Source organism: Brienomyrus brachyistius, unplaced genomic scaffold (assembly GCF_023856365.1).
Source record: "Brienomyrus brachyistius isolate T26 unplaced genomic scaffold, BBRACH_0.4 scaffold62, whole genome shotgun sequence".
In the NCBI taxonomy this organism is placed as follows: Eukaryota; Metazoa; Chordata; class Actinopteri; order Osteoglossiformes; family Mormyridae; genus Brienomyrus; species Brienomyrus brachyistius.
In genome coordinates, this window is record NW_026042337.1 from 1477622 (window position 1) to 1489976 (window position 12355).

The following is a 12355-nucleotide window of genomic DNA, read 5'->3' on the forward strand; positions in this document are numbered from 1 at the left end:
AAGATGATAAAAGAGAAAACTTAGAGAATTTTGTGAAATTGTGATTAGATGCGGTTTGTGTGGGTGGGTGGGTGGGGCTGGGCGCCCATCACTGGGGTGGGGGCCCGCACGGGCAGTCAGCCGCATGTCTGAGCCGCCTGGCTTGTGCTGCTGTTTGCCGACAGAGGTGGGACCCGCTTCTATGATAGTGGGGAACCTTGTGGCCGGGAAGAGGATCGCCCAGGCGTGTGGTAGGGATGTGACCCAGCTGGAGGACAATGACCAGGCACGTAAGGTACATACCCACCACTGCATGTTACCCCCGCCCCCCATGGAGGATTACTTAAGGTACATACCCACCACTGCATGTTACCCCTGCCCCCCATGGAGGATTACTTAAGGTACATACCCACCACTGCATGTTACCCCTGCCCCCCATGGAGGATTACGTAAGGTACATACCCACCACTGCATGTTACCCCTGCCCCCCATGGAGGATTACTTAAGGTACATACCCACCACTGCATGTTACCCCTGCCCCCCATGGAGGATTACGTAAGGTACATACCCACCACTGCATGTTACCCCCCGCCCCCCATGGAGGATTACGTAAGGTACATACCCACCACTGCATGTTACCCCCCGCCCCCCATGGAGGGTTACGTAAGGTACATACCCACCCCTGCATGTTACCCCCGCCCCCCATGGAGGATTACGTAAGGTACATACCCACCACTGCATGTTACCCCCCGCCCCCCATGGAGGATTACTTAAGGTACATACCCCCATGTCACCATCTCTGCCAGCCCACCCCTATGAATGCCTGTCCCATAGTTCCCCTGTCCCTCCCAAAGTCCGTAACTACACGATGCCCTCTCCTGGCCGTTTGTGGGTCTGTCTCCCTGACTGTAGGTCTGTTTCTCCCACAGTTCCTGTACCTGCAGGACGTCCTGCAGTGGAGAGCCCAGGCCACCCCAGACCATCCTCTGTTTCTGCTGCTTAACGCAAAGGTGCTGAATCCTCCCCTATTGCTCCATCCCTCTCTGTCTATCTGCTTTCTCTGTGCATCTCCATCTTTCCCAGTTGCCTTGTCCCCATACTTTTGTCCCTCTCGCTCCGTCCCCTGTCCTTTTTTGTCCCTCTCGCTCCAGTTTTCTCTAAAGCATGTCTAACGCCGCGCTCCGTTCAACGCAGGGCACCGTGGCCAGCAGCGCCTCCTGCCTGCAGCTCCACAAGCGTGCCGAGCGGGTGGCCGTGGCCCTCATGGAGAAGGGCCGGCTCAACACCGGGGACCACGTGGCCCTCGTCTATCCCCCCGGTGGGTCCCCCACTCCCCTCCTGCCTCCGGTCCCCACAGACTGTCATTGCCACGCTAACGTCCAATTATTTTATGCGACATTTTGTTGTGTCAGACAAAAATTGATAGAAAACAACCACGTGGCAAACGTGCACCTCCATCAAAGTAATTTTACTTAACTGTGGACGAATTTAATAACTGTGGACGAATGTGGATGAATGCGATGCTTCATCAGACAAGCAGGGTGCTGCATCGACTGTTTTTGCATGACTATGGGCTGTCCCTCTCACACCTCTGCCCCCCACCACAGGAATCGACCTCATCGCCACCTTCTACGGGTGCCTGTACGCTGGCTGTGTGCCCGTGACCGTCAGGCCCCCCCACCCGCAGAACCTGGCCACCACCCTGCCCACCGTCAAGATGATTGTCGAGGTAACACCCCACCCACTCGCCATTCCCGCAAACACGCACACGGAGTCGCGCACGACCTGCGGAAATACTGACGTTTGAGGGCAGGCTGACCCACAGCGTAGCTTTGAGTTCGGCCCGCTTTCTTTCTGTTGGGCCTTGGGGTTATGGGGCGGTGGGGGGGTTGGGTGCAGAGTAAGGTTTAAAAAGAGGACAGGAAAATAACCAACACATGCAGTTGTCCTGAGGCTTGCCTTCAGTTACTGAGAGGCGCTAACTCCGGCCGCTCTGCGCACCAACAGGTCAGCAAGTCTGTCTGCATCCTCACCACACAAGCAATAATGAAACTGCTGAAATCCAAAGAAGCTGCAGCCGCTGTAGATGTGAAAACGTGGCCCACGGTGCTGGACACAGGTACCACCGCCGCCACCCTCGCCGCTCCGCCGCCGCCTCGCCGCACCGCCGCCACCTCGCCGCTCCACCGCCGCACCGCCGCCACCTCGCCGCACCGTCGCCACCTCGCCTCGCCGCTCCGCCGCACCGCCGCCGCCTCGCCACCCACCGCCTCACCGCACCGCCGCTTCGCCGCAGCGCGTAGCAGAGGACAAAGACAGCGCCGTCACTCGCGATCTCTCTGCCTGTTCCAGACGACCTCCCGAGGAAGAGGCCCCCCCACATCTACAAGCCCCCCACGCCAGAGATGCTGGCCTACCTGGACTTCAGCGTGTCCACCACCGGCATCCTGGCCGGAGTGAAGGTTGGTGTGGCTTTCCTGGCCGCTCTGCTCTCTCGCCAGTGCGTTTACGGAAAGTGTCTTCGGGCTGGTTACAACAGACACCTAGGAGCTGCAAATACTGTCAAAATCCCAGTTGATTAAACCGTTTTAGTCAATGAACTGTTTATTTTTCCCTTTGGATATATTTCTTGCTCCAGCCAGCCTCTGTGACTGACTCTGTCCGGATCTGACCTTGCTCTGTGACTCTGTCCGAGGGCCCAGCTGCACTGTGACTCTGACTCTGTCCGGATCTGACCTTGCTCTGTGACCCTGTCCGAGGGTCCAGCTGCACTGTGACTCTGACTCTGTCCGGACGCAGCACAGCTCTGTGACTCGCATTACCACTCTCCTGTCCCCAGATGTCCCACTCTGCCACCAGTGCTTTGTGTCGCTCCATTAAGCTGCAGTGTGAGTTGTACCCATCCCGTCAGATCGCCATCTGTCTGGACCCCTACTGCGGGCTCGGCTTCGCCCTCTGGTGCCTCTGCAGGTGAGCCGCCATTCGCTTCCTGTTCCCGTTGGGTTTTCAGTGAAGTCTAGTTGTTAGCCTTTGGGGAGTTATATGGACTTCGGGTTTGCAGAACTGAAACCTATTTCTACAGAAAGAGAAACGGCTCACAGCTGTCTAGCACTGTGTCTGTGTCTGTGCCCGTCTGTGTCTGTGCCCGTCTGTGTGTGCGCCCATCTGTGTCTGTGTGTGCGCCCGTCTGTGTCTGTGCTCGTCTGTGTCTGTGTGTGCGCCCATCTGTGTCTGTGTCTGTGTGTCTGTGTCTGTGCTCGTCTGTGTGTGCGCCCATCTGTGTCTGTGTGTCTGTGTCTGTGCTCGTCTGTGTGTGCGCCCATCTGTGTCTGTGTGTGCTCAAGGATAGGTTGCCTTGTATGTGCCCGTGTGTGTTGTGTAAGAGGTGTTCCAGACTGGTTCTTTAAACGTGTTTTGAGTAACAAACCCCCCTCCCCACTTGTCTACAGCGTGTACTCAGGACACCAGTCCATCCTGGTACCCCCCCTGGAGCTGGAGAGCAATGTGTCTCTCTGGCTGGGGGCCGTTAGTCACTACAAGGTGCGAGTGACCTTCTGCTCCTACTCTGTCATGGAGATGTGCACCAAAGGCCTAGGCCTGCAGACCGAGGCCCTCAAGGTCAGTTAGCTGCTGCGTCACCCCCCCCCCCCCCCGTCTTCACGGCTGATCCTGCTGCTTACAAGGAGAACTTTAATCCTAGATGATTCCAGGGTGGATTTTCTGCAAAATGGGCACCTTTAATTTGCCTGCCCACTCCCAACTCTGGCTTTCAAATGACCAAATGGATGGTGGTCTGCATCCGGGTGGTTTGTTTGAATGATGGATGGTGGTCTGCATCTGGGTGGTTTGTTTGAATGACAGATGGTGGTCTGCATCCGGGTGGTTCGTTTGAATGACGGATGGTGGTCTGCATCCCGGTGGTTTGTTTGAATGACGGATGGTGGTCTGCATCCGGGTGGCTTGTTTGTATGGCGGATTGTGGTCTGCATCCAGGTGGTTTGTTTGAATGACGGATTGTGGTCTGCATTCCGGTGGTTTGTTTGACGGATTGTGGTCTGCATCCGGGTGGTTTGTTTGAATGACGGATTGTGGTCTGCATCCAGGTGGTTTGTTTGAATGGCGGATTGTGGTCTGCATCCGGGTGGTTTGTTTGAATGACGGATTGTGGTCTGCATCCGGGTGGTTTGTTTGAATGACGGATTGTGGTCTGCATCCGGGTGGTTTGTTTGAATGACGGATGGTGGTCTGCATCCGGGTGGTTTGTTTGACGGATTGTGGTCTGCATCCGGGTGGTTTGTTTGGATGACGGATGGTGGTCTGCATCCGGGTGGCTTGTTTGGATGATGGATGGTGGTCTGCATCCGGGTGGCTTGTTTGGATGACGGATGGTGGTCTGCATCCGGGTGGTTTGTTTGGATGACGGATGGTGGTCTGCATCCGGGTGGTTTGTTTGGATGACGGATGGTGGTCTGCATCCGGGTGGTTTGTTTGGATGACGGATGGTGGCCTGCATCCGGGTGGCTTGTTTGGATGACGGATGGTGGTCTGCATCCGGGTGGTTTGTTTGAATGACGGATGGTGGTCTTCCAGGGTTGGTTGATCCCTGTGTTTCTCTCCCTCACAGTTCAGATCCAGGTCAGATTAGTTTAATTTCAGTTTAATTTGGTTCATCTCAGCAAGCTTTGCAGTAGAATTGTCTAAAAGCACCACAGCACTGAATAGTGACGTTGTTAATGTCAGCTCATTGTGTGTGTGTGTGTGTGTGTGTGTGTGTGTGTGTGTGCGTGTGTGTGTGTGTGTGTGTGTGTGTGTGCGTGTGTGTGTGTGTGTGTGCGTGTGTGTGTGCGCCGGCCAGCTCTGTGTTCATTACTGCAGTCCAGTCCCTCCTTGAGAAGGACAGTCAGGTTTTTGTGAATGAGGTGTGAGGGAGAAATGCATATTTTATTATTTTTTATAATGAAAAAGATACTCCTCTGACTTGAGTGACTGGTTGCAGGATGGATGGATGGATGGATGGATGGAGGTCACGGAGACTCGGTTGTCTCCAGTCTCTACTCCGTATTTTTATTGGATGAGGTGGACCTAAGGACCTAACCCACTACGAGCGTCTTTAGTTAGATTAGTAGTTATGGTTGGTAGTTAGTAGTGCTGTCTTTAGCGTTTAACTTAACATGCTGCGACGTATTTTGAATGGCAACAAACTACACAGAAAATCACCCAGTGTAGCGTGAAAAGCTTATTTTAGCAATTTGTCTTTATTAACGTCCCTGTTTGTCAGCCACCTGGCCGACCCCCCCCCCCCCCCACACGGCACTCTGCTGAAGCGTACCGTCAACCTCAGCTCAGTCCATCTCTATTTTAATCTTTCCTTTATTGCATATAGTCCTCGTCACATTTTTTATATGTACAGCTGTGTGGAAAGTTCCACACGCTGGATGGAGGGCAGAGCGATTTCTGCCGGTTTTCAGGGTGGAACTTTCTGTATTTGACTTGTATGCATGTTCCTGGTCTCTATGCATGACCTGACATCTGAGTTCTTTAGCAGATGGGGCAGTGTGTAGCTGAGGAGGTCAGGGATCTTTAAAGCTTTTGGGTGCACCTACTTTCCGACCCAAAGCTTTTATAACTTGTCCGTCACTTTGGACGAAAGCATCTACTACATAAATGAACATAATGTTAATATCTGCCTTCTTACCCTATGCAGATGCGGAACATCAGCCTGGCCTGTGTGCGGACGTGCATGGTGGTCGCAGAGGAGAGGCCCCGCATTTCCCTCACCCAGTCCTTCTCCAAGATCTTCAAGGATCTGGGACTCTCCCCCCGAGCCGTCAGCACCACCTTCGGCTGCCGCGTGAATATCGCCATCTGCCTGCAGGTGAGCGGGGGATCTGGGAATGGGAGGGGCCAGGGGAGGGGGGGGCGCAGGTTCCTACTTACTGGTTGTATACAGAGCGTTTTGGGAGGAGTTCTGCAGCTTACTGATGTTGTTGGTCCCCCTTGGAACAGACCAGTGAGAATTGTGATGATACATAGTCAACCAATCAGGATTGAGATTGGCTGAAATTATTATCTTTGCCAGATGTGTAACAATTTACTAAAACTGCACTAAAGTGACTGAGCTGATGTGTGAATAGGTTTATTAAATGTCAAATGTGTCAGTACTACGTTCCTATAGTCAGTAGGTTAAGTATAGTTAGTGTTGAAAACAAACACTAACAAGGAATTGAGACGTGGCCCCAGAGTATATAAGAAAACACCTAAAATAATTTGTATTGTTCTGCCATAGAAGAATGGTAGGAAGTCCTGTGATTAATATACTTTGCAAAATTATTTTTGTGATTTGTGTCCCAAATGATGATCGTGTACCGCCATTTAGTATTACGTCGGCGCTGTCGCTCCCTCTGGTGTTTTAGATATAATATTGCATGTAAAATGGAACACGGTGTATGTAGGTCTGTAAGCATGTAAAAATCAAACATCTGAATTCTTCTTCCTGTCTGGTTGCTGCTTCCTTTTCACAGTTCTGATGTTGTCGCTCTTTCATTTTTTTTTCTTTCTTATCCTCTTTCCGATCCCTCTGTTTGTGTGTGTCCATGTCCCGGTCCATGTCTGTCGGTCGGGGGCCGTGTCTGTGCGCGCCCCACCCCCTGTCCTCTCGCGGTTCCCCCGGCCTGTCTCCTCTCGTCAGCCCAACAGGCTGGGGAAGCTGGCTGAGCAGGTACCGTGTGCCGTTCGGGAGAGACTGCAGCGGGGGCGGGGAAGGGGTGCGTGTGTACTAGTGCACGAGTGCGTGTCCACATGCACGGGTGCGTGTGCGCGAGAGAGGAACTCCGATTGCTGTTCACTGCAAAAGGCTGGCCTGTTTACTCATTCATTGTTTTACCGGTATATAGTCATTTTTACTTACTGAGTAAAAAATATCCCTTTAGAATTCTTCAATCGGTGAGGCTTCTCCATGTTGCTGCGACCACAGACGTGATGCGCAAAAGAGCGTCCTTTCTAATTAAAGGTGGCTCCATTAAAGAACGACCACAGCCGCCGATCTGCGATAGAGTCACTGCGCACAAGAGCGCGCAAAGATCCACGAAAGCGCAAATAAATCTGCCGAAATTACAGAAGGTTTATTGCCTCCTAATGTAATCTGTTGCTGTCAATCGTTTAAAATTGCTTGAAAATAAATGGAACACGAGGCTAATAATTTGAACCTTTTTAGTTATTTGAATTACCTGTACTCAGATTAACCAGGTCAATACCGAGCTCCTTTATTAACGCGATTCCTGTTAAAAGGAAAAAAAAAAGTAAATTTAGTTGCGCAAGAAAAATGTAAAGAATTTGTGTGCACTGTTACTTATTATCTATGGTGCTAGCTTGATGCGCTTTATTTTAACATAAAGAGGACATTCGTTAATGACCGTCTTCTGCAAGCTCTGCACTGGGGTTTAAGAAAAAGCAAAAGCCCAGAGCACGCTGCTGTAATTTAAAGTAATTTTGGAATAATGCTGATCTTTCAAGCAGATTATTATGATTTAAAACAGGCGAGTGTGAAGCCGACCCAGCCCCCACTGCCTGGGACCTTCTGACTGTTGGCTGCCTCCACCCCCAAGTCGCCTCTTTCTCCGTTCATTTGTTGTGTTAATTTAAATATTTTATTTTTCTTCTTCGTTCCCTTTTTGCCTCGGTCCTTCCTCCTGGGATCGTTCCCTCTCCAAACCTTTGGCTGGACTCATATCCATGACCGATGCTGCTGAACATCTCAGATGGTTGGATAGTTCTCATGGGGTCGGGCTTCCATCCGCAGCTCTGGGTGGCCTCGTGTCTCTGCCCTGCACCCACCTCCCTGCCACCCCCCCCCCCCCCCCCCAAAGCCACTCTTCTTGACATCATGCTGTCGAAGAAGGATCCCAGTTTTCATGTTAAGACCCGGAACCTTCCATCTGTGTATCCTTCTGCTTCCTGCCATCTTGGTTCTGACCTGCCATGCTGTGCCAGGCTTCTGGAAGGGGCAGGGGGGCAGGGGGGCAGGGGGGCAGGGGGTGGCTCCCGTGTCGTCATGTGTTTTGTCTGTGCTTTACGTGGTGGTACTGAAAATGGCTCCAGCCCTCTGAAATGCCCTCTGGTCTCACCCTTCCTTCCCCCATGTCCTCCCCCAGGGCACAGCAGGTCCGGACCCCACCACAGTCTATGTGGATATGAGAGCCCTGCGACACGACAGGTGAGCACCCCCCCACCCCCCATTGGTATACTCCACCCAAGGGCCTCTGGGTCATCCAGCTTGGGCATCATTAACACACTGTGTGTGGTGGGGGGGTCTGTTTCCAGGGTGCGGCTGGTGGAGAGGGGGTCTCCACATAGCCTGCCTCTGATGGAGTCTGGAAAGGTATGGAGAACCTCAGCAAGGCTGAGGAACCGTTACTCGTGTTGAACGTTAGCTTGATGCTAATGGATCCTAATATGGGATAATTAATATAAAATAAATGTTATTTCTGCATGGTACAGATCTTGCCTGGGGTGAAGGTGATCATCGCCAATCCAGAGACGAAGGGACCTTTGGGCGATTCGCACCTGGGGGAGGTGAGTCACCGAGAGGATAGTCTTTGATGTCCGTGACCTTTTGATGGGCAGATATGAGGTCTGGCTGGAGGGTGGACATCCTGCATCTCCTCTCCCCCCACTTTCTGTTGAAAGATCTGGGTGAGCAGCCCCCACAATGCCACAGGCTACTACACCGTCTACGGCGAGGAGGCCCTGCACGCAGACCACTTCAACACCCGGCTGAGTTTCGGTGACACGCAGACCATGTGGGCGCGCACAGGGTACCTGGGCTTCCTACGCCGCACCGAGCTCACGGACGCCAGCGGGGGTGCGTACCAGCGATCGACTCCAGGGCGCCAACCAGTAGGCAGCAGTATGCAATAATAAAGAGGGATTCATAACTCCCCATGTGCAGCACAGAGAATTTGTTGTACTAGTGCAATCCGAAGACCATGGCTGGTGATCTTTAAGGAACGCCTTAAAGGTTTGTGACCAGGCGTACTGAGTGTGTGCGTGCGTATGTTCCAGAACGGCACGACGCGCTGTACGTGGTGGGCTCCCTGGACGAGACCCTGGAGCTCCGCGGCATGCGCTACCACCCCATCGACATCGAGACGTCCGTCATTCGGTCACACAAGAGCATCGCTGAGTGGTGAGTGAAAGGAGTCACTGGTTAAACACCATGATTGACCGCAGTAACGGCGTGTTGTACTTACAGGTCGTCTCGGCAAACTTCCAGCCTAGAGACAGTATTACTGATGGTATGATGTAGAATACACCGTATAGAAGAGTTATAATGAGCCTACAAAGCACATGAGTCCTTGACAGATGTTAGCATGATGGTTAAATACTTGTACCTTGAATGGTCTTGGTTTGAGTTGACATGGACACTCTTGGTATGTCTTTGAGATTGAGTTGAGCACTCACGCTGAAATGCTGTAATGCAGAGTTACCCTCTAACCTTCCTCCTTCATCATGTGCGCCTCTCAGCGCTGTGTTCACCTGGACCAATCTGCTGGTGGTGGTGGTGGAGCTGGAGGGCTCGGAGCAGGAGGCCCTGGACCTGGTGGCCCTGGTGACCAACGTGGTGCTGGAGGAGCACTACCTGATCGTGGGCGTGGTGGTGGTGGTCGACCCGGGCGTCATACCCATCAACTCGCGCGGCGAGAAGCAGCGCATGCACCTGCGGGACGGATTCCTGGCCGACCAGCTGGATCCCATCTACGTGGCGTACAACATGTGATCCCTGCCTCTACCGAGACGCCAGGAAAAGGAAGGAGAGCAGGCCAGCTTTGCACGCTGCGGGAAAGGGCAAGCGTGGGGGGTGGGACTCTGCCCCACGTCTGTTCTTCCCTCGGAAAATATTGAGAACCATTTTGGAGGGCTTATCGGTTATACAGTTTAACATTGGTATTACTAACCTTCCATTCACACTTTCAAAACAAGACCCCTTGTTGAAGCAAGGTGAGGGGCTGGCTAAGGCGTACTTGGTTTTTGTTTACTTGGTTGAATGTCAGTATTGAGTAAATTGTCTGGCGTGTCCCAGTACTGCAGCCCCCCCCCACCCCCACCGCCTTGCTCCAGCAGCTCAGATGTGGTCAAGCTAGCGGAATGGCACTAGGGGGCGCCATTTCGTCAATGTGCCTCATTTCATTCATAGGGGCTTGGGTAATGCCTTTCCCATGCCTGCATTAAAGCTTAAGATATTTATTTAGCACAGAAATTATTCAGATAATTAAGATTGATGTCCAGCACAAAACTTCTGAAATTTAAGGAAATTCCTCATTTATTTTTCTTTTTTTCAAAAAACATTTCTGTTTGAGTTTTAACAAAAACTTCTTAGGATTCCTATATGATGGCCTGTGTTATTTTTAAAGACAGGATGTCTTAATATTTTTTCAATATTTCTGTATACAATTGATTGATTTTATTTTATAACTGAGACCATCTAACAGCATAAGCATAATCCTACATTTGAAGTTTGACAGGCGTAAATACTAATTCGGGTTTCTTAAGATTATCATTTTTTTACCAGGTGTTTTAAAATGAGGCCTTAACTTGCTCAGCCAGCTGTCTGTGAGCTTTGCGAACGTCGATAAGTTCACTATTCAGCTGTGATGATGTGAGGGAGGTGTGGGTGCACCATTGGGTCCTGACCCCCTTCCCCTCCAATAAAATTCCCGAGGGTGTGCCTCTATGGGGGAGGGGCACGGTGTGTCTGTACCACGAGTTCACGAGTTTCCCTGTGGAAGATGATCTACGTCTTATGCAAAGTGAGCATCTCGGTTGAAACCTATGCTGTCTAACTTCTGAGCTCACAATTTAAGTCCATTATTTTTTGTGTCTATCCACATTCTCTGCAGAAGAAAACCGAGGTATTGAATAGGTGTCATATTGCGTTGGTGATTTAGGAACGGAAATGTTTGTAAAGTGAATCTGTAGACATGTTTCGTCTATAGATGGTGGTTTTTTTATTATTTTTTTTTTTTTTGAAGGACTTGCGTGGTGTGAGTGAGATAGAAGAGGCTTCTTTGCTGAATGTATACAAGGTTGGATGTACTGTTATTCCAATGGGAGTCGGAGGCCAAAAGCTCGCTATAAACTCACTGCTCTGTCAAATAGGACGCTTACCAGCCTCATACAAACATGCGCTTCTTTCGGGTAATTTCCTACGGTGGTTTATGTCATGACGACACGCTGTAAATCCATCCATCTGGGGCCAGAGGGTAGAACAATAACACAACATAGGCCATCAAAGACTCTGACATCCATTTTGAAGCGTAGCCGCAGATGTTGTGAAGCGCGCGGAGGGGGTTGGGGCAGGCTTACCGGCAAGCTCGACCCGGCACCGGTGAACCTGTGATGCAAAGACTGCCCCTCAACTGGATCCTGACGCTTGCCCCGCCCTCCTCGCTTGTGTGGACCTCGTGGAAACCGCAAGCCTACTGTAATTTATGTACAGATCTTGTATAAGTTATTTTGGGATTATAACATTTCTGGAAATTCCAGAACAGACTGTGGCCACAGTTCCTTGGAGCAAGGCAGACGATCGCCTCAGAATGGACTCCCACACTAACCGACTTTTAAATAAATGTTCTAGGTTTGTTTTATAAGCAGGGAGGAAGAGAGTAAATACATATGCGAGGAATAAAGCAAATCTTGTACGATTTTTTTTTATTAAACCATGAGGACACTTCTTGCTGCTTTTCAAAGGAGGAAGGAAAAGCAGAAAGCACATTAAAATATTTTAAGATGAAAACGAGACTTTTGTGGTAAAGCTTCAGAAAGTTATTTCTCTCTTCGGTTCCTTCATTTGTTTTCTGAGCGCGCTCAGATTGTGGACATCAATGTGAAGAGTCTCAATAACACCATTCGTTTTCTTTGATATATGTTCTGAACATTAAATGGTTTTAAAATAAAATGATTTTCTTATAAGACAACCAAGAGACTGTGCAATGTCATGGAAATTCTAAACGCTTATTAAATGGTTTATATTGACATTTTTGGTTAAGGCAAGGTGTGCGTAATTTTATTATACAATATGTCAGTAGGTGCACTGTCCACGAACACCTCTAAGGTTTGGCGTTTCAATCACGCGTCTTCTCTCTGTGGCGTTTTCATGTATAGTCGACCCTTCGTTCGTGAGAATTGGTCGTAACTCAAATTGGTCATAAGTCGACTATTTTTCCCATAAGAAATAATGGAAATACCCATAATGCACCCCTTACCTAACCTTTTTCACAGTAAAAAAGGGTTGTATGATGTGCGGAATTTACCAGAAACACCAATGATTTACCTAGTGTACTCACCAAATCTTTACAAATATACGTACAAATTTTAATGT

The 12355-nt window shown here is 50.4% G+C and overlaps 1 protein-coding gene across 1 annotated transcript in view; it reads left to right on the top strand.

The window, feature by feature from the left end:
- Positions 1–12022, top strand: part of dip2a (disco-interacting protein 2 homolog A) — a 76252-nt gene extending 64230 nt beyond the window's left edge. Inside the window, 15 exon segments of the mRNA XM_049001935.1 lie at positions 165–274; positions 909–989; positions 1174–1297; positions 1587–1708; positions 1987–2098; positions 2332–2441; positions 2819–2949; positions 3429–3597; positions 5684–5854; positions 8130–8191; positions 8299–8356; positions 8476–8550; positions 8665–8839; positions 9040–9163; positions 9502–12022. Of these exon segments, the coding sequence (XP_048857892.1) occupies positions 165–274; positions 909–989; positions 1174–1297; positions 1587–1708; positions 1987–2098; positions 2332–2441; positions 2819–2949; positions 3429–3597; positions 5684–5854; positions 8130–8191; positions 8299–8356; positions 8476–8550; positions 8665–8839; positions 9040–9163; positions 9502–9754 (1877 nt within the window). The 3' untranslated portion in view covers positions 9755–12022.
- The last annotated feature ends 333 nt before the right edge of the window (positions 12023–12355 follow it).